The sequence below is a fragment of the Bipolaris victoriae genome (assembly GCF_000527765.1).
Source record: "Bipolaris victoriae FI3 unplaced genomic scaffold scaffold_80, whole genome shotgun sequence".
Classification (NCBI taxonomy): domain Eukaryota; kingdom Fungi; phylum Ascomycota; class Dothideomycetes; order Pleosporales; family Pleosporaceae; genus Bipolaris; species Bipolaris victoriae.
The window spans coordinates 50,172-76,879 of record NW_014575312.1 but is presented as its reverse complement, the minus strand read 5'-3'; the positions used below and the strand labels follow the sequence as shown (position 1 = coordinate 76,879).

The 26,708-nt window shown below is 51.0% G+C and overlaps 9 protein-coding genes across 9 annotated transcripts; 6 read left to right on the top strand and 3 right to left on the bottom strand.

Moving 5' to 3' along the window:
* Window positions 1–371: 371 nt before the first annotated feature.
* On the top strand, window positions 372–1,466 carry COCVIDRAFT_106754 (hypothetical protein; the record flags this gene model as incomplete). The annotated part of the gene is made up of 1 exon (XM_014698309.1): window positions 372–1,466. The coding sequence occupies one exon, from the start codon at window positions 372–374 to the stop codon at window positions 1,464–1,466; it is 1,095 nt and encodes a 364-aa protein (XP_014553795.1).
* Window positions 1,467–2,798: 1,332 nt separating this feature from the next.
* On the top strand, window positions 2,799–6,603 carry COCVIDRAFT_106694 (glycosyltransferase family 1 protein; the record flags this gene model as incomplete). The annotated part of the gene is made up of 3 exons (XM_014698308.1): window positions 2,799–3,900; window positions 4,017–4,119; window positions 4,173–6,603. The coding sequence occupies 3 exons, from the start codon at window positions 2,799–2,801 to the stop codon at window positions 6,601–6,603; spliced, it is 3,636 nt and encodes a 1,211-aa protein (XP_014553794.1).
* Window positions 6,604–6,938: 335 nt separating this feature from the next.
* COCVIDRAFT_106765 (hypothetical protein) lies at window positions 6,939–8,864 on the bottom strand (the record flags this gene model as incomplete). Its single annotated transcript, XM_014698307.1, has 1 exon — window positions 6,939–8,864. The coding sequence occupies one exon, from the start codon at window positions 8,862–8,864 to the stop codon at window positions 6,939–6,941; it is 1,926 nt and encodes a 641-aa protein (XP_014553793.1).
* A 594-nt stretch (window positions 8,865–9,458) lies between these two features.
* On the bottom strand, window positions 9,459–11,255 carry COCVIDRAFT_40218 (hypothetical protein; the record flags this gene model as incomplete). Its single annotated transcript, XM_014698306.1, has 3 exons — window positions 9,459–10,063; window positions 10,149–10,996; window positions 11,050–11,255. The coding sequence occupies 3 exons, from the start codon at window positions 11,253–11,255 to the stop codon at window positions 9,459–9,461; spliced, it is 1,659 nt and encodes a 552-aa protein (XP_014553792.1).
* A 547-nt stretch (window positions 11,256–11,802) lies between these two features.
* On the top strand, window positions 11,803–13,490 carry COCVIDRAFT_40217 (hypothetical protein; the record flags this gene model as incomplete). The annotated part of the gene is made up of 3 exons (XM_014698305.1): window positions 11,803–13,130; window positions 13,198–13,352; window positions 13,408–13,490. The coding sequence occupies 3 exons, from the start codon at window positions 11,803–11,805 to the stop codon at window positions 13,488–13,490; spliced, it is 1,566 nt and encodes a 521-aa protein (XP_014553791.1).
* Window positions 13,491–13,755: 265 nt separating this feature from the next.
* Window positions 13,756–15,254, bottom strand: COCVIDRAFT_106630 (hypothetical protein; the record flags this gene model as incomplete). Its single annotated transcript, XM_014698304.1, has 3 exons — window positions 13,756–14,082; window positions 14,139–14,640; window positions 14,704–15,254. 3 exons carry the CDS (start codon window positions 15,252–15,254, stop codon window positions 13,756–13,758), a joined length of 1,380 nt encoding a protein of 459 aa, XP_014553790.1.
* Window positions 15,255–16,534: 1,280 nt separating this feature from the next.
* COCVIDRAFT_106701 (glycoside hydrolase family 32 protein) lies at window positions 16,535–18,451 on the top strand (the record flags this gene model as incomplete). Its single annotated transcript, XM_014698303.1, has 2 exons — window positions 16,535–18,011; window positions 18,066–18,451. 2 exons carry the CDS (start codon window positions 16,535–16,537, stop codon window positions 18,449–18,451), a joined length of 1,863 nt encoding a protein of 620 aa, XP_014553789.1.
* A 2,738-nt stretch (window positions 18,452–21,189) lies between these two features.
* Window positions 21,190–22,263, top strand: COCVIDRAFT_106770 (hypothetical protein; the record flags this gene model as incomplete). The annotated part of the gene is made up of 1 exon (XM_014698302.1): window positions 21,190–22,263. One exon carries the CDS (start codon window positions 21,190–21,192, stop codon window positions 22,261–22,263), a length of 1,074 nt encoding a protein of 357 aa, XP_014553788.1.
* A 2,353-nt stretch (window positions 22,264–24,616) lies between these two features.
* On the top strand, window positions 24,617–25,990 carry COCVIDRAFT_29042 (glycoside hydrolase family 10 protein; the record flags this gene model as incomplete). Its single annotated transcript, XM_014698301.1, has 4 exons — window positions 24,617–24,689; window positions 24,750–24,813; window positions 24,880–25,169; window positions 25,236–25,990. The coding sequence occupies 4 exons, from the start codon at window positions 24,617–24,619 to the stop codon at window positions 25,988–25,990; spliced, it is 1,182 nt and encodes a 393-aa protein (XP_014553787.1).
* Window positions 25,991–26,708: the final 718 nt, after the last annotated feature.

The window sequence follows — 26,708 nt, the reverse complement described above, 5'->3', positions numbered from 1 at the left end:
CTGAATTACTACCAAAGCTTGTACCATTGGATAGTGCTGGTGGCTGACCGAATGCAAAATTGGAATACTACCATATTTTGCAGTGGGGCATACGATGCTGTCAGCATTATAGTAGCCAGTCTTTGGGCGGTTCAGCCGTGCACTAGGCATTGTCCAATAGCTGTGCACCTTTGTAATAATCATGGACAAAGCACCTCGTCTACAAGGATGTACATCTGTCTAGTTCTGGCCTGCGGCTGAGATTAGCCAAGGTATGCACGACATGTTGCTAGTGCAGCCGCTGTTTGCTGCTTCCGTACTTATGGATTAGTACTAATAGTTGCAAGGCCTCCCCCCTCCCCACAAGACATTGCACACAACCCGCAAACACAATGGACGAGTACACGCCCCAGAAATCAAACATCCTCCAGTCGCCGCCGCTTGATATCGCGGCCAAGTACGATGCCGCCTGGGCCACGGACAAGGTCATCCTCATCACGGGCGGAGCGAGTGGGTTCGGAGCAGGCTTCGTTGAGAAGTGGGTGGCTAGCGGTGCGACGGTCATTGTGGGCGACATCAATGTGTCCAAAGGTGATGGCTTGTGTCGCCGCATCAATGCCCAGGCCAGCGGTAATGCAAAGGCACACTTTGTGCACTGCGACGTGACGGATTGGCAGTCTCAAGTCAATCTGTTCAAGGAAGCGGTCAAGCTGAGCCCCCATGGCGGCATCGACTGTGTGGTTGCCAATGCAGGCATTGCCGGCCACGACATACTTCAGGAAGGCTCTGGCCTGGATGCCGCTGAACCACCCCCGCCCAAATTCAACATCATCGACGTCAACCTCACAGGCGTGCTCTATACGACGCACCTGGCCTACTTCTGGCTGCCCAAGAACCCGGGTTCGTCGCCCTGTAGCATCGACGCGAAGCCTTCGACAACTTCGCCCCGCGACCGCCACCTGCTCATGCTTGGCTCGGTGGCATCTCTTGCTCCCATTGCCATTCAGCCGCAATACTGTGCAGCAAAGCATGCTGTGCTCGGCCTGTTTAGGACCCTCCGTGCTACCAGCAACCTGCAGGGCATACGCGTCAATCTGCTTTGTCCTTACTTCATCGACACGCCCATTGTAACAGCGGGAGCACGCTTCATCCTTGCAGGCGGCGCGACGGGCAAAGTTGAGGATGTGGTTGATGCTGCCACGCGCTTCGTAGCCGACTCGCGCATCCTGGGACGTGCACTCTGCATAGGGCCAAAGGTACATGTTCGTCAGAACTCGAAAGGCGAGTGGGACTTGGCCACACCCGGTGACCCCAACAGCATCGAGACGGCCCTGTTCGAGCCGTATGCCGACGATTGGGAGGACCAGGACCAGTGGAACCGCAACTTTGTCAGGATTCTAAACTCGATCCAGGCGGGCAGGGGTTGGTTCGGATGGGCACAAGACATTGTCAAGGCGACGCTGTACACCCTAGGCATCGGACGCTGATTGTTGTTGAGATGGTACCAAAAGCGAATGCACAATGATGGGCTTGTGGGGGATGTAGTTTAACGTCAATCACTCTTATGGTATTAGGATCAGATGCTTGGGTAGATTGTGACTAGCCAAACACAGGCTCCATTGTACCTTGTTAGTAACGACTAGGGGATCATAATAGAACTACTCCTCTCACACACATTTGCGAGATTCTGTGCATACGCCTTCATATCTACTACTACGCACGAAGAGATTTGGGTCATCGATAGCATCACGTGAGTCCTCTCGAAGTTCTTTACCCCAACCCTAAACCTAACCCTAGCCCTAACCCTAGTCCTAATCACAAAACCACGAATATCTTATTCCAATCCCTTCTTTACTAGCACATACGACCATTGGAAACTGAGAGCTAGCCATCCCGTCCGATCTGGCATATATAAGCAGTTTACCGGCGGATTAGTAGTTAGGTGGGTGACCACTAGCGAATCCCCGCTGTCGTATGTTTTTGTTTTACAATTTGTATTTTTTGCCCAACTTGTATAGATCACGTATCTAGATTTTAGTATGCAGGTATGTATCGTATAGAAATTAAGAGTTCAATATCTTTTAATAGGCGTTAAAGTCGCCTCCTTTTTATTTTGGTTGTTGTGGCTGTCCAGACTGTCTAGACTGTCTAGAATATGTTGGACAGTCTGAGTGCCGCTAAGACGCGTTCTGGGACGTGACTAGTGCGCTACCAGATCGCCGTCGATGCATCTGCGAACCAAGATACTTATGCAGCTAGACCAGGATGCTAGCAGCCGGACGTTGCAACGGTACCATGCAATCACTCCAATTCAAAAGCACATGATGGATTTGTCTACAGACTCTAGCCCGTAATTAGCTCCTGCACATGTGAGTTCCAGCTCAGACTCGTCTCTCGGCTAAACACGCCCAGGTACAATGTCGCATTCCGACCAATTAAAGCACATTGGGTTAACTTCCGCGGGGCGCTTGCCGGCTCACCCACATGCGCGTGTGATGTCATGCCTGCGGTTCCTGCCTGCCTGCTGGCCTAGCCTTGTCCATTTATTCTCCTGCTACCATGATTCGACAACATCTGCACTTGTGCCCCCCTTTGCACACGTTGGTGACCGCATTGGGACGAGCATTGCCATCACCAAAACAATTGTCATCGCCTGCAGGCAAGTGGAGCGGCTAGCCAGTCTAGCCTGAACCTTTTGCTCTTTGCTGTCCTGTCGCTACCATCATCGCTCTGTCACTGCCCGAGTCTGCACGTGTTGTTGACTTCCAAACTGCGCGACCCACCGAGCCATCGATCCCATCTGTATGCCTGCTGGGAACATGGCGGAAACTACGTCCTCGCCTCAAGACAAAGGCGGTATCGCGCCTGTGGGCATGGTCATTGAAGAGCCGTCTTTTCCGAATATCCCTGGCCATGAACCCAAGACGACACCCCATGCCACATCCCCCGTCGAAGATACCCCAGCTACAGAAATGATACAGGAGAGCGTCTCGCGAAAAGACTATGGAAGTGGGACGCATGCACCCTTGGGAACCACGTCGAGCAACCAAGACTACTTTACCTCGAAGTCGCGTCCAGCACAACAGCAAAGATGGGCGACCGAGCGACCAAAGCCCTCCGTAAGGCACTCACTGCTCACAAAGGAACAACAGACACAGAAGAAGAGGCCAGCGCAGCCAGACCGACACGCGACCATAACATTTGACGCCGATACCGATTCTTCAGACTCCTCCGACGATGAGGATGTCTACTCAGGCAACAAAAGTCTTGGGCATGCTGACGAGCTTACTACTCAGACGGCTCGTAAATCACGTCCCTTCTCCCGATTCCGAATCGCCAACGAACACTTCAATACAAAGGCCAGGGTTTCAAGAGCAGACGGACGGCTGAAACTGAGCATTCTTGAAAAGAACTTGGGTAGTGGATACATTGCAAAGGCTCTGGGGACTATTGTCAAGAAGCATGGCAACGACGAGGACCGAGGCCCAGAATCCTATAACGACATAGACGCCACCAAGGTCGCTCCGGAAGATGACGAGATGGAACACAATCCTGCAAGGCGGGTGAAGCTTAACATTGTTATCATCATTATCGGATCGCGCGGAGACATTCAGCCCTTCATTCGGATCGGTAAGATCCTAAAAGAGGATTATGGACATCGGGTTCGTCTGGCCACCCATCCGGCTTTCAGGGACTTTGTTGAAAAAGACTCGGGCCTGGAGTTCTTCTCGGTTGGTGGCAACCCAGCAGAGCTGATGGCTTTCATGGTCAAGAACCCAGGTCTTATACCCAACATTGAGACGATAAAAGAGGGAGAGATTGGCCGTAGGAGAGCGCAGATGTACGAAATGTTCCAGGGCATGTGGCGGGCATGTATCAATGCGACGGATGACGAGACTGACACGACCAATGTAAAGATGAGTAAGTCATACCTGTTTCCCTTGCGAAGAGTTCACAAGGAAGTGGGACCAATTGGTAATTGGGTCTCGTGAAGTAACGCCAGAGATCATTGTCTTTCTTGAGCTAACCTCCTACAGTGGGTGACAGAGCTCCTTTTGTTGCTGATGCCATTATTGCCAACCCTCCCAGTATTGCACCGCAGCATATTGCTGAGAAGCTAGGTATTCCACTCCACATGATGTTCACGTAAGTACCAGAACCCATGCACAAGAGTTGCCATTGACGTACTCAAGCTTTCCATACACACCCACGAGCCAATTCCCTCATCCGCTCGCAAACATCAAATCCAGTAATGTCGAAGCGACTTATAGCAACTTCATTTCTTACCCGCTAGTTGAGATGATGATGTGGCAGGGTCTAGGCGACCTTATCAATCGTTTCCGTACTCAAATCCTTCATCTCGAGGAAGTCAGTAAAATATGGGCGCCAGGCCAACTGTATCGACTCAAGGTCCCATACACATACATGTGGTCTCCAAGCCTTATTCCGAAGCCAAAGGATTGGGGCCCAGAGATTGACATTTCTGGGTTTGTTTTCCTCGACCTTGCGTCGTCATTCAAGCCGCCACCCGAGCTGCAAAAGTTTCTAGACGATGGACCTCCCCCTGTATACATTGGGTTTGGCTCGATTGTCGTCGACGATCCAGACGCATTCACAGAGCTCATTTTCGAGGCTGTCAAGCAAGTCGGCTGTCGCGCTCTAGTATCCAAAGGCTGGGGTGGCTTCGGTTCGAACGCTGATTGCCCAGACAACGTCTTTATGCTGGAAAATACCCCTCACGACTGGCTATTCCCTCGCTGCAGTGCTGTAGTACATCATGGTGGAGCGGGAACTACAGCCATTGGCCTCAAGTGCGGGATACCGACTATGATTGTTCCATTCTTTGGTGACCAGCCTTTTTGGGGTGCAATGGTCAGCAAAGCAAAGGCAGGCGCGCACGAATGCATACCCTACAAGAAACTCACACCTGAGCGTTTGGCCGAGGGCATCAAGCAGTGCCTCACAGATGAAGCCAAGGAAAATGTCAAGAAGATTGCTGACAGCATCGCCAAAGAGGGTGACGGTGCACTCAACGCTGTGCGCTCATTCCATCGGTCGTTGCCACTTTCAGGGGAGGGAAGTATGCGATGCAACTTTCTCGATAACCGCGCTGCTGTCTGGAAGATCAAGAACACGCACGTCAAGCTGTCTGCGCTGGCCGCTGAGATATTGGTTGAGAAGAAGAAGCTCAAATGGAGCGAGCTACGCCTCGTCCGTCATTATGAATGGAACGACTTTGGTGGACCTGGCGAGCCCATCACTGGAGTCTGGGGCAGTCTCATGAGCTCTTTCTCGGATGCTGCTGCCGGTGTCGGCGGTATGCCTGTCGAAATTGGCAAGAGCATCAGAAAGAGAGAGAAGATCAAGGAGAAGAAGCGAAGGCTGCAAAGTCGCAATACCGACAAGAAGACTGTGCGCGCAAAGAGAGGTGCAGGTACCTCTGAGCAAGTCGAGCAAGATGTGAAAAATCAACAAAATGGTGGTAGACCGCAGCCTACCCGCAACGAGACAACCCTTTCGAAGATATCGGAGCCTAGCGAAGACTTGGCTGATGAACTTGGACGCGAGGCTGCTTTCGGCTTCCGAAAGACTGGACATGCCATTGCTCGCTTCCCTATGGAAGTGACACTTGCAATCACTCAAGGTTTTCACAATGCACCCCGCTTATACGGCGATGAGACGGTCCGCCGTCCGCCTCGTGTCACTGGGTTTCATTCTGGGACACGCGCTGGTCGTGATGAATTCCTGTACGGTGTCAAGGACGGTGTCTCAGGTCTTGTCATGCAGCCATATCATGGGGCGAAAAAGAATGGAGTGGTGGGTGCCTTGCGAGGTGTCGGCTTTGGAGTTGGTGGCTTTGTTCTCAAAGATATTGCAGCCTTGCTCGGACCCATGGCATACATGATGAAAGGACTAGACGCCGAATACATGAAGCGCTATCAGCCAACCAGCTACCTCCGCCGCGCACGCATTGCCGAAGGACAGCAGGAAATGTTGATGCTGACTTCGACATCGCGCAATGCAGCTCAACAGGCAAGCACAGGAAGCGTCGAGAAGAAGGAAAACATCGAAGAAAAAGTCAGTGTGCGTTGGAACGCGCTCCAAAATATCATTACAGAAGACAAGAAGCGACACAAGAATGGCCTTGTCGGTTCACTCACAGGGCGGGGCGACGAAAAAGATGGGCAGCGGGTAGGTCGCAAGAGCACCGAAGTATCGAGAAAGGACACCCGTCGATCCATGTCCAAGGGACGAGCTAATACGCGTGCGCCCAACGACAAGCCGGGACGAGTGCATCCCGACGAGCTAGCCAAGTCAGAGAATCAGGGTGCAGCAAAGAAGAGCATGGAGGGCAAGCCGCGAGTCGGCGTGAATAGGATGAGTACTGCACCCACGACGACGGTAGAACGGAATCAACATGGGGACCGAGATACGCTCGATGTTCCTTTTGTACAACGTGGTGGTGAGGGTCGTGAAGGGAGGAATAGCTGCGCTGCACTTGATGATGATGGAAAATCGGAGAGTACAAAAGTAGGAAGCGAGATGGATGAGGGGATAAATCCGAGACAGAAGGTAGATGGTGTGGCAGTGGAGAACGGGACGATGACAGTGCATGTCGTCTGAGGGTGTTTCTATTATTCATTTTCCATCTTCACTGGTTTCCCCTCTTGTAGTTATTGAGATACCCCCCCCTTTTTTCCTTGCCATTCTATACTTTCAATTGTAATTCACGTGTCTTTTTTATTTTTCTTCTTCTTCTCGTTGTTGAATAGTCTGGTAGAAAGTTAATGCATGTACTTGGTGCAAGTAACAAAGAGCAGAGGAGTGAGTGGTATGTTTTATTCTTACTCAAAACGGCCAAAGCCAGGATATCAATATTTCCCATGTCTACAGATTCGCTTTTAAATTACTTTTATGCAAAACACCACACCAACACACAGACCGATGTCCGAACCAGGTCACGTCTTTACGGTCTCGACCCAACCTTCTCGATTCCGAGCTACCTTTGACATATCACCGCCCGCCAATTCCTTTGCCAGACCATCTTTTGCGCCCCTCCGTCGAGCACGCTCACGCACGGATTGCTCGTCCTTTTCGCACTCCTTGATTGCCTCTACGACTTCCAACTCTTCAAACCGTGCGTCTTGGAGATTGAGCTTTTGCCACTGGGGATGCTTCTGGCAACGCTTCTTCAGACAAGCCGTTTCTTTGATTTCAATGTCCATTGTGTCGACGCCGTTTGCGTCTGGTATTGAGGATACTTGCTCGTCGGTGGGGGAGAGGGTCGAGTATTGGAAGACTGCACGGCCGTGCTTGCTGTTGCGCCAGAGGAGGAACTCTGCGTCAGACCAGCTTAGTCGTGAGTCGTAGCCGCAAAAGTCTTTAATCTTGATCTTTTCGCGGTCGGCGAGACGAACGGCTTGCTCTTTTGCCATGCTGACGAATTTTTCTCGGTCCTTGAGTACTTCGAGTCTGTCCTTTAGCTGTACTTTTTCTTTATGTAGAGCGGCTAGTCGGTCGGTTTCGGCGGCAGTCAAGGCAAGATCCTCGCCATTGGAAGGGAAATTTGAACGTGAGGGGGATGCTGTTTGTGGAGGGGTGAGAACGCCAGTCCCTAGATTCTTGAATGCTTGGATATTGGGGGACGCGTCGACGAGGGCCTTGAGGTCTTTTGCTCGCAAGGTGCCGCCAAGCGGAGTAGGCTCTTCTTCATCAATGGGTTCGCCGTCTGTCGTCTTCTTTTTCTTCTTTTGTTTTTCCCTTGACCCATTTGCACCTTTCGCGCCGGCTGTCCGCTGCAATTGTTCCGACATGAAGAGGAGTCCGCAGTCGTCGGAGCAATACTTGCTTTCCTTGCCCTTTGTAAGACGTGCAGGTTTCCGACACCCGTCCCGCCTGCACATAGGCTTCCATGTGGTATGTCCCCTTCCGTTTTCTTCACATAGTGGGCAGATGAATCTATCAACTAGCTCTTCGTCCGCCTGCTTCATGTTGACGCAGTCGCCATGGAACCAGTCGTCACAGCCACCATCGCAGCCAATCATCCATCGGTGGTTGTCCGGCTTCTTGCAGAGACAGTACAGGTTGTGATCTTCGGAGGACTCGCCGTCATCGTCGGAGCCGTGAGCCTGTGACGAGTTGTCGGGGGCGGGCGAGGACTCGAGGGGGGTGCCGGCATGGGAGCTTCTCTTGAAGCCGCGGGGAGGGGGTTTTGGGACGCGGGCAGTGGGCGTGACGGAGCGCGTGGCGCCGTCGTCGGTCTCGACCTTGCGCTTCTTGTTTGGCTTTGATGTCTTTGCCGTGCCCTTTTTCCTGACGGCAGAGGCGGGAGCTGGTCGCTTCTTGGCGGAAGCCGGAGCAGGCTTGGGCTCCACGGGCGACTGGAGACCGTCGGCGCCCATCTGATTTCTTCTGCGCAGCCCCAGATCGCTCTGCTTTGCAATCTCGAGCGCCTTGAGAGCATCCGAGTCGACGTCCTCGCCCGGAACAGAGGCCTGTCGGTCTGGGTGCGCTGGGCCGGCTGCTGGCGTATTTTCACGCGGCGTGCCCGAAGGCTCATGCTTGATCGAGGGCTGAGGTGAAGGCATTGCCGCTGTTGAAGTCGCGTCGTGCACTTGGTCCTGCAAGGCGGCGGGCTCTGTGTGAGCGGGGGGATACTGCTGCCCATTGCCCAGCGTGGCCAGCGTGGTGAGGGCATCGGTGGCATCGTCGGTCGAGGTAGTCGTCGTCATGGTGTTTGGTGTTTGGGTTTGTGATGGTGATGTGCTTGTGCTTGTGCTTGTGGTGGTCATGTCGGCGCAATGGGCGAGCGATGGGCGGCGGTCGGGGCGGGCGTCGTGATTGAGGAGAGAGTCGATGCTGCTCATGGCGGCCAAAGCAGTCATGACGCGAGGGCTGTGGAAGAGGCCGACGCCGTAGCCACGACGGCTGAGGCTGCCTCGTTCCAAAATGGTCCCGTCCCGTTGGCCTTGGCGCCCTGCTTTCTTTCTTTCTTTGTCCTTCTCTCCACCTCCACCACGACCACTCCACCTCACCCCAGCCATCTGGTCATTTAAATGGAAAATACCACCACCGCTTGTCGTCATGCCCACGTGTCGGCCCTTTTCTTCTCTTCTTGTCAGCCACATCACTTGCCCTGGTGTCCATTGCGAATTCTCATATGGTACAAAATTAACTTTGCTCTAAGTCGCCGCAATTTCCCTTTCCCAGCAACACCATACCATTACGCCATTTTTGAGAAACCGGCAAAAATGGACGATCTAACATGTTGACTTTTGAGGATTGCATAATCCAACACTTCTTCCGTGCAATCATAATTATTGCAGAAACATCGGTATAGGCAAACGAGCAAACCAAGTGATTGCACCAAGTCAAAACAACACAGGAAAGTCAATCAATATTTGTGTCTATGGATTACGATTGGAACATTAAGGGCTACCCCGTCATCTGCTGAGCGAAACAGACATGATTAATCTCGACTATCGCTCGTTTGCTTTCAAAACTGCTCTCCACTGTGCCGCCATAGTCTCACCCACAGCTTCTTCCAAACTCTCAGCATCTCTACCATTTTCTCCATGCTCAAAAACATGCACCGGACCTAGTCTACTGTCCTGGTGCCGATACGGTGACCATGGTAGTTTTCCATAACAAAAGTCCAACCACGCAGCTCGAATCTGCGCCACGTTGCCTGCATGCGGACCTTGCAGTTCCTTGGACACCAGATCTGAAGCCACATCAAAGAGAAACACGTCGTTCACGGCGTGATTGGCACGCCCGAATGACCAAGCCCACTTTTCATATGGATTTTTACAGCGAATCTCATAGAGTAGGACGTTGGCAGGGTGGTGGGCTGCGATATGCAGGGGCGGAACCCTGAATGCCACATCGGCCAACAATTCTGCCCACTTGTACATTCCAGACGAAGGATGCTTAAGATAGGGTGTGAGGTCGTACGCTTCCGTGACACTGGGATGTGCGTCTGGAAATGTTTCTGGAGAGACAATCATGCCGTTGGATGATGCAAGGTCATAGATTGTTGCACGCATCCGGTTGTCGGGTGCGGGTTTCATTGATGGTATATCGTCTAAGAGAAGTAACTGTGTGAGATCGGCCTACAACTTGTTGTTAATACACGGATATGCACGGTACGCCATCGAAAAGAAGAAAGCCTACCTCAAAATCGCAAGCGCCTATCATAAGATCTGGTGCAGCTTCGTCTTTGTAAAGATGGGTAATACTCTGCATGGTCGCCCCTGGGATCCAGTCGCCATCGATATATGGATGGTATATGCCAGCTGAAATAGGTTTGACAAATTCTTCAACGGGTATAGATTGCAATAATGCTACTGAATTTCCTTCTGGCTTACTGTTTTCATTAGAGTGTCTGGACACGTATGCGGCATACTTTTCCTGTTGGTAAGGCATGGGCATGGGGCCGATGCCTGTCAGCGTCCCACTCGCCAAAATCGCTCTCTTGAACTTTCGAGCCGGAAAGATACTCAAATAATGCGCTGAGCTTCCTCCGGCACTTGTACCTTGGATGGTCACGTTTCCAGCGTCACCGCCGAAGCCGGATATAAATTTGTTGCACCATTCTAGTGCCTGCCGCTGATCGTGTAATCCGTAGTTGCCGACTGCCTCGCCGTGTTCTTTGTTGAAAGCCGCAAGTTCTTCAGATGCAAGAAATCCCAGTGGTCCCAGACGGTAATTGCAAGAAACCACTACAATTGGTTGGTTTCGAGCTGCACTTGCGCGTACAAGATTCGTCCCATCGTAGATCTCGCGTCCAGCAAGTTGAGTAGACTGTTTTCCACCCACGAACGCTCCGCCGTGGATGAAGAAGAAAACCGGAAGTTTTCCTGCCGAGTCGTCCTCAAGGCTGGATCGAGGAACGGTAATATTGAGATTGAGACAGCCGAATTCGTCCTGTGTGGGCTCCGGCAATGACGGGAAATCTTCTGGTAATGATCCTTCCCAGTAGAAAGGGAAGGGCAATGGCGGTTGCGGACAATACGGTCTATCTTTGTGTCAAACTTAGGAACATGCGATTCTTATATGCCGCTAGCTTACCCAGATCTTCTGGCATCAAAAGGCTGTTGTGGTAGTGACTCCAGAAGACGCGCCTGGCGAAACCGCGCCGGAATGGTAGCAAACGGGATACCACGGAATTGAACTACATCGTCCCCTCTCGCGAGTCCGATAAGCTGCCCGAGGTCTTTGTTTTCCAGCCTGTATTCTGGAAATGAATCAAGAGCGTCATCTTTTGCAATAATCATGATGGATTTTGTCGTTTGAAGAGATCTTGTCGGCACGATCAATCAACTACGTATGCCAGTTCAACAGTAAGCAACGAGTTCTGTGAGACGATACATATATTGTCGATATAAAAAGAAGGTAAGCATCTCCATGTCGTTCCGCAAATGCAACAGTCGCGTGGCCTGGGCATATTTCGGCAGTTACATCTGCTCCATGCTCCGAGTCGACTACTACTCCACGCCGCGCTATGCCTAAAATGGACAATCCCCGCAGTCGAATGAACAGACTTTCGCTCGCGCGACCGGCCTATCTACACTCGACCAGGAGTTCTTCATACGACCCGGAATCATGCTTTGTTCTCTAAGTTTCGATGCTAGTGGCGTCCCGACCCCCGCCTCTCCAATATTTCACGTGCCGATGACCCCTTGGCCATTTGGTCTGGGGAAAATCTGGGGTAGGTACATACACATTATTCGTACTACATAAAGACGCGATTTGCTCACCAGGATTGAATATCTACCCAACGCCATCTTTCAAATCCTTCATCAATCATCTTACTCAGACATCATGGGGACATCTGTTGTTGATGCAACGCATGTTGCGGTGCAGCGTCGATCGTGGACTTCGCACATCATCCACAACCCACGATTGATCTTCTCCAGCTTCACACTCGCGCTCGTATTCTTTACTTTTGGCTTCGATGGTTCCGTCATGGGCGGGATTCTCGCAATGCCCCCTTTCATTCACCAATTCGGAACTGGCAAGTCCCCTAAAGGACCAGTTCTCACGTCTACCGATATAAGCGTTATGACCGCTGTCCCTACTACTGGATGCCTTCTCGGACTTCCTCTCGCCGCATATTGTGGAGATCGATGGGGACGACGCAAAACCCTCATCTTTGGATGTGTCTTGAGTGCTGTAGCTGCAGCGATCCAGACGTCTGCCTTTGGTATGGCACAGCTGGTCATTGGGCGTTGGCTGGCTAATGCAGCCATCTTTCTTTTCATCGTAATGGGATCGACCTTCTTAGCCGAAATCGCACCAGACGAGCTACGTGGAGTCCTCATTGGACTGTCCATCGTCACCATTGACGCAGCAGCGGTGCTTTCCAACGGAATCAACTGGGCTGTCAGTACCGATATGACTCAATTCGCCTACCGATTTCCCATGGGCTTGCAAATCGCCTTTCCTATCGTTCTGGTCATTGGCTTCATCTTTATAGATGATTCTCCAACCTTCTACCTGACTCGCAGTGAAGACTCGCGAGCCCTCAAGAGTCTACGCACGGTGCGAAGAGGATACAACGAACAGGAAATCGAAGCAGAGTTTGCTGCATTAAAGGCACAGGCAGCGCTGAGGGCCCAGGATGTCGAGGTACCGTGGACGCACATCTTCCAAGGAGTCAATCTTCGCCGCACGTTGCTGGCGCTTAGCATTGCCAACATGCAGCAACTTTCTGGCATCGTGTTTGCGACCAACTACGCTGTGATTTTCCTCGCTACTATTGGTAGCAAGATAAGTCCGTTTCTTCTTGCCCTAGCAACCTCAATCTTGGCCTTTGGCGGCGCGATAGCAGGCCTGTTCGTAGTAGATGCGGTCGGTCGACGTCCACTGGCGCTGACTACATTCGTCATCCTGTTCTTCATCAACCTGGTTATCGGTGTCTTGGGGTTCGCCGACTACCTTCACAACCAGAGCCTCAGCCAAACCATCGCCGCTTTCTGCTGCATGTTTGCTTTCTTCTTCGCCGCGGGCTTCGGGCCATTGACATATGTCGTTTCTGGAGAGATGCCAACTGCTCGCTTGCGAAATAAGACGAGTGCTTTTTCCTTCTTCGTTCTGGCCTGCTTCTCGACTGCTGTCCAATACATCTTCCCGTACATTGCCAATGCTCCGTAAGTTCACCTATCCTGCTGTCCTTGAGGGCTTTTAGTGATTGCAGAGATTCTAATAAATCATCAGTGCCAACCTTGGACCCAAGACTTATCTTATATTTGCGGGATGGATGCTGGGATGCATTATTGTAACTTTCTTCTGGTTCCCCGAGACCAAGGGACGGACCCCAGCTGAGCTGGATGAGATGTTTGAGGCGCGCATTCCTGCGCGACAATTCAAAAGTAAGGGCCTTGTTTTTTTGGCAAATGCAAGAAACTTTTGCTAACTGAATCATAGATTATGTGTGCAGCGTGAATATTGAAAACTTCATGAATGAAGATAAGGCTGGGGTGGAAGTGACGCAGATCGAGAAGCTGTGAGGCGTATCCTCTCGGCTCAAGAGATTATAAATAGGTCGACTTAGCTCGAACGGTCCTTAGCAAAGGTGACGCTTTGAATTTTATCGATATGGCTGCGTCGTGAGGAGATATCCTAGATGGTAATAACTACAATAATGCATGAAACGTTTTATCGATGTATACTATGTTACAGAATGTCCACATCCACTTACTGGAAAAGCCTTTTACATCCCAAGCCCGTCCTTACTCTTTAAATCCTCATTGTAATCGCTTTCCTCATAATTACTCAAGCAAGCTCCAAATCACACAGCATCCGCATATACGGCCTCAAATACGGATGTTTCCCGCCGCGAAACGACGCGAAAATAACAAGAAACCGATTGACGAAATCAGCTAAACACGGGGTACTTTTCGGGTACACTATCTCCTCATCCCAAGCGCTTCCTTCTCCCTCATTCAAAGCGGGCTCGATTACCGACCCCACTGGCCAGGATAGAATGACATCTCGGTCAGAACCGAGCGCAGCACTCGCCAAATGCGGCATCGCAGAGCCAACCTCCATCGGCTGTGTCGCCTTAATCGCACTGGTAACGATATCGTAAAGTTTCTCGACCTTGAAAAGCGTGAGCTTCGACAATCGACGTTAATGGATAAATGGGAGCTACTCACCAGTCCGATGCCATGGCATTCCAGGGATGGCATATCGAGGGATTCGCACGTGTCGATACTATCGTGTGCGATTGTTAATGCGTAGTCTGGTCTCATCTGCGCTACTGCGTTTTTCTCGTGGAGGAACCCGTGGCGGGAGCCGAGGTCCCACAGGATGTGGCAGATCCAATGTCTCGTAACCAGTACATCGGCTCTTTGGGCATCGTTTGGGGATTCGCGCGTGGACATGGGTTCGGTGTATCGTTGCAACAGTGTGGAAACGGTCTTTGCGGAGATGTGGGTGGGGCTTGCGTCGTTCCAGCATTGGTTGCGCCAGCATTTGACGAAGGTGGAGTCAACGAAGTCGATTAGGTCGACCATGTAGCCGAGGCCTGCGATGGCTTTTTCGTCGGGTTGGCCGGAGTTGGTGGAGAGTTGGGTTAGGGTTGTGCGGACTGTGTGGAGGCGGCTGCTGGTGAGGAGGTAGTCGTTTATGGGGCTGTCTCTTTGAATGGCGTATACGCTGTTATTATGCATTAGTGATAGCGATAGGGGATAGAGGGGGTGGTTTTGTATGGCCACGTACCGATGAATTACCGTCAAACAAAGAAAGGTCCTCAACCTCCTATTTTTCTCGTCCCGGGAGATATTCTCGTACGTTTGCGGATCATCCAAGCCCATGGTTTCAGCCAAAGTAATTGCTTCTCGAAGCCGAAATCTAGCAGCGTGATGATTGCCCTTAGAAAACTGACAACCAAACAAAAACACGCTTGTGAGAACGTGCTCCAGGACTGGGTTCTCGCCAAAGTCGGCGTGAGAGTGCAATCGCACGGCTTCTGCGAGTAGCCGTTCTGCTTGGTCGATGTGAATCGACGAGCGGGGGTTTTCAGATCCTTTTTGCATCATCTGGAAGACGGTTAAGGCACTGATTGCATGAATCAGTGCGTTGAATGACTGGTCGTACAGGGGTCTTTGAGCATGTATGTTATCGAGCAAGTAGGAGCGCTCAAAGAAAGGCATTGACGCGTGAAGTCGGTCTAGGAAGAGATTGATAATGTGAAAGATGCTCTCAGTGGTTGCAGGCCGTGAAATCTGGAGAGTTGTTTCCAGAGGATACCCGAAGATTTCATCATCCATAGGCCATGGCGGGCTTGCGATTGGCTCTGGTATCGTGTTCACATGTAATGAAGGGACATCCCCAAGCGGGACAGCATCTCCTCTTACTGAACTTGTAATACTAGGGACCATGCTGAACTTGATCCAGTCGAAGCTGTCAATATCGGCATGTTGGTTGATTGATAGGAGAAAGTCGTCAATAGTCTCGCTTGCCGCTACAGTACCAATATTTTGAACATCTATCATTTCGGGCGATGAACTTGCTTGCCCATTTTCAAACTCTCTCTCGATGGAAATATTGAGACTGGGCGTCTCGAACCTTGAAGAGCTTGAAGGTGTTTCATTTGCAGCGGGTTTGGTTCTTGGTCTTGATTCTTGTTAGCATCGCATCTATCGATTTCAAGGCTTCTTGTATCAGTAGCCAGGCCATTACAATAGCATATCAACTATCACGGCATAAAGTTATTGGAAAGACCCACATGAGTTGTGTGCGTCGGCGATACTGGGATCGGCGCTTGTATGTACATGGTCTATGATTTGCAACACATGTATGGCAGGGTGCATGTCGACTACACTGCCGAAACAGGTATAGTTAGATTGCTTGTTGATAGTTCAAGGATGGGTCATCAGTAAACCTACCTTGTTCTTATGCACAAAACATTGATCGCATGAGCGTGGTTGGACAGTTCGGACGAGAGTGCTGTCGAAAATGACCTCTTCACCCATTGTAGCTACGTAAGCAGCAGAAGGTAAAACATCAGTTATCTAGCCGTGAGCAATGCATCCAGTCGCTACATCGCTCTGCTGAGCTGTGGATCGTTGTATGGCACGGATGATGTCGTATGTCCTGTCAGACATGCATAGAACTGCAGGTGGTGTTTGGCACCTCATCACGTGATGCTCGTGCGCCCCACGGGGTAATTGCCGGGGTCCCATTGACAACGCAAATGCCGAACCCGCTCCATTACCCACTCGACGCGCCAGCCCCGCTCCTTAACCCTTCTCGTCGAATCTCCATCTCGCGACGAACCGCATCTCGACCAGAGCTATAACTGTTTGGGCAAATCCCCATGATCCGACATCGAGGCTCTTAGTATCACGCCGTGGGTGTTTTGAACGCCTAGCCATTGACTGCAACGCCCACCCTATCCTGCAACAGCACGCACCCGTAGCTGCCGTCATGGTCGCCTTGAAAGACTTTGCCGTAACTACCCAGGATGATCTTCTTAATGGAATGAAATCTGATAGACTACATCCCTCGATTACTCTCCTTCTGAGTTTTTGGCGCAATGACTTCACACATGCTAGTAACCGCACCCCCGACTACTCCTTTCACGTTCAAAAAGGTGCCCAGAGTGAGTGTATTCTCTACCCCTCTGGTCTCCGAAGCGACACCTGAACCGAGCGAACGATGGCGACCACGCCTACATCTCGTGGCTCCTCGTGGTTGGCTCAACGACCCTTGCGCCCCTGGATACGACCCGGTCAATAAAAAGTATCATCTGGGTTTCCAGTGGAATCCAAACAGCACAGAATGGGGCAACATTTCCTGGGGTGCAGCAGTATCCCACGATCTTCTCACATGGAAAGTCTCAAATTGCCCATCTATGCAGCCCTCTGCACAGTGCGATTCGGGCGGCGTGTTCACCGGCTGTCTGATACCCACTGCAATCGATGGTTCAGAGAGCGGCGTCCTGACAGCAGCGTATACATCAGTGTCTCGTCTCCCAATTCACTACACGCGGCCATATTTCCGAACATCAGAGACAGTCGCTTTGGCTACATCAACCGATTCTGGCAGGACATGGACTAGACATGCGAAGAACCCTGTCCTCGCAGAGCCCCCGCCGGGCATCGACGTGACCGGCTGGCGAGATCCGTTCGTAGCTCCCTGGCCGAGCATGGATAAACTCGTTGATCAGCATCGAGTGAACCGAGACACCAGATCATTGTATGCTGTCGTAGCCGGAGGAATTCGAGGGAAGACACCGACAGCCTTTCTCTACCAAGTGGACGCAAATGCGCTGGATGCATGGCAATATCTTGGCCCTTTGATTACCCCTGGCCTGAACTTTTGCCCTTCGCCTCGCTGGACAGGAGATTTTGGCGTGAATTGGGAGGTGAGTAATTTTGTATCCCTGGCAAGTGCAGATGGCAAGACATGCCGCGACTTTCTCATTTGTGGCGTCGAAGGTCGGTTAGCTACCGACGACATGATTCGCACCAAAGGCAACTTCCGGGCGACCAATGCGCAAATGTGGCTTTGCGGCAGCCTCGAGACTGCGCTGGGTGTGCATATGAAGTTCCGTTTCGGAGGCAGATTGGACCATGGCCTGTACTATGCTGGCAACTCGTTCTGGGATCCGCAAACACAGCAGCAGGTCATATACGGCTGGATTCGCGAAGACGACCTCGATGCAGAACTGCGTCAGCGACAAGGATGGGCTGGCATCATCTCCTTGGCACGAGTTCTCAAAATGCAGGCCTTGACGGGTGTTACCGGAGCCTTGTCGTCTCCACTTCAATCTATCGGTTCCATCGAATTGACGCCTGAAGATACACATGGCTCGAGCTTCACTGCTATCACGCTGTGCGCAGTGCCCGATCCTCGATTATGCAAGCTGAGAGGCTGTAGGTTTCCCTCAAAGGAAACTCCGGAGCAAAGCCCCGGAGGTATCTTTGTGTTTCCTGTAGCCTGGCGGCAGTGGGAGATGGAACTAGAATTCAGACCAGAACAAGGCGCTGCCAAGTTGGGTTTTGATATTGTACATTCAGCTGGTAAGTACGTGGATGAGATAAAAAGAAATTCGCGGACTAAGGCAAAGCGTACAGCGGAATTTACCCGCGTTTACTTTGATGTAAATGCGGAGACGATTGTCATTGACCGGAGTTGCTCCACATCTCTAGATGGGATCCGAACATGTCAAGAGGAAGCGCCTCACACGCTGTTCATGATTAGGCAGCGGGGCAAAGACAGCCCCTTTACCGAAAGGGGGATACTCGAAACCTTGAAGTTCCACGTCTTGTACGACTCCAGCGTGCTTCAGGTGTTTGTGAACGAACGCACAGCACTGACCACAAGGGTGTATCCCGCTGGCGGGACGAGCACGGGTATCCGCCCGTTGGTGGAGCGAACATGTTATCATTCTAGCAACACTGGAGGGCCAAAGTCTCGGGCTTGGAATATGGCTCTGTGGCCTCTCTCGCTTCCTGTCTAAAGGGGCTCGTCAGTTGCCCCTGTGATCTACATAGAAGAAGTGGGCAGGTGTGCCTAATCTATTTATAAACCACCCTTTGCGATAAGTACGTGCATAATTGCTCTCGCTCCTGTGAAGCCATTGCTGAATCGCGTGAGTGCATATATTTCGGATCTGATATCCGATCACAAAGTGGAGGCCTGCCAGGGATGTAGGTGCGCTCTTACGGGTGCACTAATGGCACGCACACGCGCTTGGGCATAACTAAGTAAGTACTAGTAAGTACTAGTAGTACGTAATAGGAGTAGCGCCAACACCTCTGACCCTCCGACCCTCCGAGCCCTGTCCCCCGAAACCATCTCCTTCACTCAGCACGGCCACCTCAGCGCATGGCAAAGCAGGTACACAACGCCGCAAGGGAATCGCGCCATAATGCTGGTCCATGCAGCATGCGAGAAGTCTCTTTGCCTTACTATATTGTCGCCAACATGCCATTCTCCTTAACCTCACACATGTGGCCTTGTGTGTGCTGATCTGTCTCTAGGGGAGCTTAGCTTACTAGCATGTGATCCTTCCCGTCATCCCCATCAACAGCCACAGCCACAGCGCCATCAATGCTGGAGCCCAACTCGCCTATCATGAACAAGGCCAAGCGCATGTACGCGCGGTATGACCATTGCACCCCGGTTTTCTTCCCTGCACATAGTGCTGCTGAGCCTGCCATTCAACAATAATACTCGTATATCAGATCCTACGCATCATGCTATCTTGGAGAACGGACATTCAGCTCGGAAACATCAACGCGAAGTGACTTTGAGAAGTGCCAGAAAGAGCCAGCCATAGTGAGGGCACTGGTTGATGGGCTATCAGCGAAAACCATGTAAATGTCTACGTACTCCAGGCTACCATGAACGCTAGGAGAATGATTGGAGATGAATGGAAGTGCGCAACAAGCGCAACCATTGCGATGCTGGCACCTTTGCCAAGCACAATGTCTTCACATTCCTGGAATATCAGTACCTTCAGCTGAAACATGGCATGAGGAGGATATGCGGCCAAGATGTCGTTCTCGTGAGCACATAAAATGCAAGGTGCGTTACTGCTGCACGGCTTGACTCGCTGCAGGCTTCCCAGCAAGGTGGCGCTGCCATTTTGTAAAATACTGAAATACGGACAATAGGCGAAAATGCTCCACACACCGACCCACATACTCTTTCGACTACTATGCTTGCTGTAATATCCCCAGTTTCATCATGGCTTGCATGGCCCAGAGCAGTGTGCCCAGTGTCACAAAGGTCGGGACCTAAGTGTTTCTGTATGCCATTCGTTGGTGACGACCAAGTTGGACCAGTATTTTGGGGTTGACGAGCCCTTGACCCGAGCCAATCACTCTTTGTTGGCAAGTAGACTTGGAGACTGATGGCTGCATGGCCATTTCACTGCGAAAACCTGATGTGTGCCCACCTGAGTAGGATACGTGCCGGCTTGGCTGGATAGCTGAATTGCGAATACAGCAGAACAAGCAATTATAAAAAAAACGCTTGGCTGCAATACTCTGGAGAACCTGCTGTGCTTGGGTAAGTACATGGGCGAGGAACGAACCGTATGGGCAGATACGAAGTGTAACTGAACAGTCTTCGCTCGCTTGATGAAAGTTTGTCAACTGTTGGGAATGATGCGCACAACAAGAAGCACCCGTTGATGCTCCAGAGCAGTCACACGGGTCAGCATCGATTAGCAACGTGCTGGTAGGAACTATAAAGTTTGTCTCGTAGGGCTCAGACAAGGAGAGGCAACATTGGCATGGTCCCTAGGCCTCCAGCTAGTGACGCAACCAAGCCACGCATGAATGGATTCCGGGGTCAGGCACATGTTGCTAAGTACTTAGTGTAAACAAGGTCGGTACTTGCGCGCTCTCTGATTCGCGAACGGTGAACAGGGCGTACAAGCTTTGTGTGCTGAGTCGTGCAGTATGTCGAATCTCAGCGATACTCGACTTGGTTAACCAACCAAGCATGCAGATGTACATATCAGGAAATCAGCACCACGCTGCGGCTGACCTTGTCCCGCAGACGCGGCATCGTGGATCGGACAGGATCTCCGTAAGCGACTTGGTCGTGTTCCAATGACCAAGCCGTCGGAGGGGGGCCATTGTGTGGCGCGGCGCATGCACATGCAGGTCATGGCCTGACATGCAAAAGCGCGGGCGAGGCCATGAAAGTCGCAAATGGGCGCAAATGAGCAGCAGAATCACATTTCAAGGCACGCCATTGTTGGACGCCCAAATCCGCGACCCCAAGCACTTGGCCAACCATACGGCGTTGCGTGCATGGCCAGCCCGCCCGCGCCAATCACACAGCCTCGCCACCGACTCGGGGAAGATGATCCGGCCGCCTGTCTGGAACGACATCCCCCTTTCCCTTCGCCATCCCGTCCATCTACTACTCTTGGTTCTATCTACACTGCACAGACGGACACACTGACACACGGACACACACACACCTTTCCCACCTCTTGCGATCACCCGCAAGGTTTGCCATGGCGAGGCGGCGCGTGCCATCGGCTGGTTTTGCCCACCCATATTCCTCGTTTACTCCCCCACTCCGCAGACCCCCCTCATACCCTATCTTCTGTAGATTAATCCCTTGTCCTCATGTGCTCTCCATGTCTTTCTCACAGATCATCGTCGTCTGTTCCGTCCGGGCTCGCACCTAGTTAGAACACCCTTACCCCTCCTCCAGGCACCCGTCGCCTCCGCCATGGCCCAAGAGAAGGAGATAGGCATCGTCGGTGGTGTCACTGCAAGTCTAGGCATCTTGATGACCATGGCTGCTTTTCTTGCCATCTCAATGTACAACGTTGTCGAGATCATGTTCCTGATCTTTGCCGTCTTCAAGCAGCGCACAGGACTGTACTTTTGGAGCTTCTTCATTGCAACCTTCGGCATCGCTCCTCACGCGATTGGATTCGTCCTCAAGTTCTTCCAAGTCACCAAGATGGATCTGTTGTCAAGCGCCATCATCGGTGTCGGTTGGGCATGCATGGTCATCGGACAATCCGTCGTCCTCTATTCGCGTCTGCATCTGGTTGTTCGGGACAAGGCTCGGATTCGCTGGGTCTTGTACATGATCATCCTCACTGGCGTCGTCCTCGGCGTCCCACTATTTACCCTAGCCATGGGCGCCAATTCCAAGCATTCCGCTCGCTTCCTCCCCGGTTTCTTGATTTATGACAAGATACAACTTGTCGTCATCGTTGTCCAGGAAACAATCATATCCATGATTTACATCTACGAGACGGTCCTCCTGCTTGGTGGCCATGACGGCAAGGCTCCGAAGCCCATCAAGAAGCTCCTCAGACATCTCATCCTTGTCAATGTCATGGTCCTGATCTTCGACATCACCCTTCTCGCCGTCCAATTCTCAGACCACTATCAAATCCAAACAACCTACAAGACAGCCGTGTATAGCGTCAAGCTCAAAATCGAGTTTTCAGTCCTCAACCGCCTTGTCAGCATCGTCAAGCACAAAGACCTACTAAGCAATAAAAGGACACTCGGCACCAATTCCCTCAATCTCAGCAGATGGACCGGAATCAAAAAGTCACACCACGACACGGGGGATAGCAGCACAGGCCCCTTCACCAAGATGGACGAGTTTAGCTTACGATGCCAGAGTAGAAAGGAGTCTGTAAAAACGTTTGAAGCAAGCGTCGATCACATTGGAATCATGCCGCCGGGAAACGGTAGCATGCCAGATTTAGAATCAGGGACGAACCAGCTATTAGCGCCTGAAAAGGCAAAGTCGATAGAACTTACGCAACGGCTGCGATGACAGGAGTCTTACTGCGTGCGCTTGTATTTGTACTACTATAGGATAAGAACCCTTTTCTAACTAAAAAGTAAAATAATGAATTTCCGTACTACTCCAATGCTTGTTGACCCACGAATGCTTCAATCTGTCGATTACATTTCTCTCCGAGTCGTCCCATCCTTTCGGTCTCAGCGTGGTGAGTAGCGTACGTTGGCACTACCGACGACTTTTTCCCATATAAGCAAGACGCACAACGCATTACACATTCATGCCGAACTCAAGAAGAGCATCAATGCTCCGGAACAAATTGCTTCCCTAACCTGCTTTCTTGCATACGCGGTATCTCCCCTCGATTAATTGGCAGAACCTCCCCACTGCAAAGCACAATGCGTTGTATTATCCTCAGACCCTGAACCGCGTTGATTCGAGAAGGGAAGGAATGAGCGGTTAGCTCTTTGAGAGACGCGGGGTTAAGGATGGGGGGCATGGCTAAGCGATCATGCTATTGCGAGGGGGATACTGAGGTCGATGGGATTTATACGATTCTTTCATGATGTTTTTTTACGAGGATTGGAAGTGTGGGACACGGTGAAATCTGAACACCAGGCTTGACTGCGATGGTTATGGAGTGTGATGTGTGCAACGCTGGAACGACGGAGCCTTTTGAAATCTTTTCTTGAAGTGCAGGCTAGCATACCTTCTGCGGGGGGTTTTTTTATTTGTTTGTTCGGGTTTAATGTCCTATCGAAAGGTTTCCCTTGGGGTATGGGGACGGGCGGAGGCCAGGGCTTACGGTGTTGCAGAACCGCCTGGTTTCGACTATTCATGGGGAGTACAACTTCTGCTGTATTGTGGCAATGGCACCTGATATACTAATTATGCATAGTGCTTTGGCGAATATTCTGTACTTAGCCCAGCTGCTCAGCAACTCCATCAGATTCATTATTGCACTAACTCTATGAGATCGCCAGTCTGTTTTTTGCTAAGTTCTTGGTTCCGGTATTGCGCCGTAGTATGCTGCTTAGGGTGGAAAAGCTTCGTTCCTTCAGGCTGGGCAATGGGAATGCGATACCACCTACTCGAAATCTTTTCACACGAAAGCTGTGTCGTAGCTATCTTACTACGAAAGACTGTAGCTAGACCGTTCTCATATTCGAACGATTGATCATGGATTGAAATCTTTTGACTCGTGCATCGAGTTCTTACCCTTGGTTTGTAAAATATCCTGGAGCGATGTCCCCGCAACCCATGCGGAAAATCATATCACAGAACCCATGAATTTAATGGCGGTTTGGAAAGTGTGGTTAAATGTCGTTGTATTTGTTGAGAACTTTAAATAATTCCAAAATACTAGTTTTGTGCATGATGATTTTGATCCTACCATCTCGCGCCATCAAGACACACCCTCGTGCTACTACTAACTCAATAAGTACTCGTGAAATTTTGCTAGCTGGGAACCTTCAAAGATTATCAAAGGAACAAGGTTAGATGCCGTCTGAACTGAGTAGCAATGCAACTACCATTCGAACTGCCGCATCTGCCGGGGAACTATGTATACGAAGTGGTCCTTGCAATGTTACCAGCCGTATCAGGGATAGCGCCTTACCTTATCAGCCTGTTGCCTTTAACCTCGGTCTAGTTTCGATCTCGATCCCGTTAGGTGTCGGATTTCTCCTTCAACCGTTGCTCATCTTAACTCAAGTATCTCTAGCATCATCGGTCTACTTACTACTCAAAGGTGTCACAGTCAGGAACTCGTTTGCCAAGCAGAGCGACAACCCATGCGGCAGTTGGCTCCGTGCAACCATATTAGCTCAGCGCACTTTTGAGATGTTTGGGCAACGTTATTGGCCAGTTAATATAATTCTCCTCATCAACCTTGAGTCGCCGCAAATGAAAACATATACGGACCCTTGTTATTCGTAGACATGCCATTCGTGGACTCGACCAGGAATTGTGATGCAACACTTGCTCACACGCTCGGAACACGGATACACAGTCGAGTTGGAGACTTGAGTCCGGCCCTAGGGTTGGGGACTTGGGGTCGGGCGTTTCCACTTCGCTTTGCCCATGTGCCATCTCGTTATTGATGAAAACAGTGGAATCCAAAGGGACGGAGTCTTGGCGTAGTATAGGAAGCATGTACCCCGCCTCATTACTCGTGGGATTCTGACTTTCCCAATATGTCGGCCTCCGCTTCCGCCCTCTTGGCTTTCTATTCAAGCGGATTTTGATTGTGATACCTTGTTCATGTCTTGGCTCTCAGCGTTGTGACAAGGGAATAAGAGGAAAGCAAATCCATTCATAAAGTCGTGAATCTATTGCTTATTAGCTCTCGACCATCGATCTTCCCGAGTACCAGGAAGTCATCATCATGCGCGCCTCTACTCTCGCACTCGCCGTTGCCCCCGCCGTCGTTCTCGGCCAATCTCCTCTGTACGGCCAATGTAGGTCATTCCTCAAATGATCTCTGGATGGTAATGGTTTACTGATCTCGCTTTGAATAGGTGGTGGTATTGGATGGGGCGGCTCCACGACCTGCGTTTCCGGCTCGGTGTGCAACAAGGTCAAGTAAGAGCTCTTTCTAATGAGTCACAGAGATGCTTGAATGAATATTTCGCTTACCATTACTTCCAGTGATTACTACTTCCAGTGCGTTCCTGGTACGGGTGGCGGATCCCCCGCTCCCACTACTACTGGCAATAGCAACCCTGCTCCTACTGGAGGCAATGGTGGAGGAGGTGGCAGTGGTGGAGGCTCAGGAGCTGCAGGTGGATTGCATGAGAAGTTCAAGGCCAAGGGAAAGATCTACTTTGGCACTGAAATCGACCACTACCACCTGAACAACGCCCCTCTCATGACGATCGCCAAGAACAGCTTTGGACAGATCACCCACGAGAACAGCTTGAAGTGGGATGCTACTGAATGTGAGTGCCCAACTTGTACTTTCACCCGGGATCCATGATCGTAAACTGACTTCTCTTCGTATGTAGCATCACGTGGAAAGTTCACATTCACCAACGCTGATAACGTCGTCAACTGGGCCACCCAGAACGGAAAGCTCCTGCGTGGTCACACACTCCTCTGGCACTCGCAGCTGCCAACATGGGTTACGCAAATCAACGACCGCGCTACCCTGACCTCCGTCATCCAGAACCACGTGACACAGATCGTCACCCACTACAAGGGTAAGATCTTGCAGTGGGATGTCGTGAACGAGATCTTCGCCGAGAACGGCCAACTTCGAGACAGCGTCTTCAGCCGTGTCCTCGGCGAAGACTTTGTTGGTATCGCTTTCCGCGCCGCACGCGCCGCTGATCCCAACGCCAAGCTCTACATCAACGACTACAACCTGGACATTGCCAACTACGCCAAGGTTACCACTGGTATGGTCGCACACGTTAACAAGTGGGTGTCCCAGGGCATTCCCATTGACGGTATTGGCACACAAGCCCATCTTGCCGCACCTGGCGGCTGGAACCCAGCCTCCGGCGTCCCCAACGCCCTCAAGACACTGGCTGGCGCCAATGTCAAGGAGATTGCCATCACTGAGCTCGATATCGCCGGCGCCGCAGCAAGCGACTTCCTGACTGTCATGAACGGTTGTCTTGCCGTTTCCAAGTGTGTTGGTATCACCGTCTGGGGTGTCTCCGACAAGGACAGTTGGCGCGCCAACGACCGCCCTCTCTTGTTCGACACTAACTACCAGCCCAAGCAGGCTTACAACACCTTGGTTGGCGCTTTGTAAGAAGCTTCTGGACTTCAACCGGGTATATAGTGGGGTGCAGTTAGATGGCTAGTGTGTTCTAGCTAGGTGTATATAGCTTCTTTCTCGAATCCTATTGCTAAGCTTACTATTGTTATTTTAGATGGTTTGGTATTATGACTGGATGCGCAAGATTCACATTGATCATAGGTTTCTTATGATGTATTGCAATAGCGTGGCGCACACTCTCTACAATTCGTGGCGAACTCAAACAAAGTGACTTCTTGATTCGTTCATACAACAGAGAGAGTCTTTCGTCTGATGCCAAAAGAGTGGGGCCATGTTCTAATTAGAAATACCAATTAACCCTCTGGAGGCGGTATACACCGCCCCACATGGCATAGGGGTAAAAGTTTATTCGACAAGATAAATGCTTTACTTTTTTTTCTTTCAAAAGGGACATCAAACCTATTCGTCATAGAGTCTGCAAAAGGAAGAAGAGCGCCATAGTGTGTATCAACGATGAAACAATGGTGTATGCTGTGAAACTGGAGATGGAATAGCAGCCGTTTAAATATTTGTAAAATACTGCTGGGTGTTCTAGATATTTTTTCTACCAGCCGTAAAACTTTGATTTTTTTTTTACTTTTCGTTTCACACGTAATATTACAAGGTCCCAATATCGAATGTCATACCCATTGGGGTACAGGCGTGGGTTAGATTGACGGCTTCGGTGTTATTTCGGTAGTACTGCACTTGA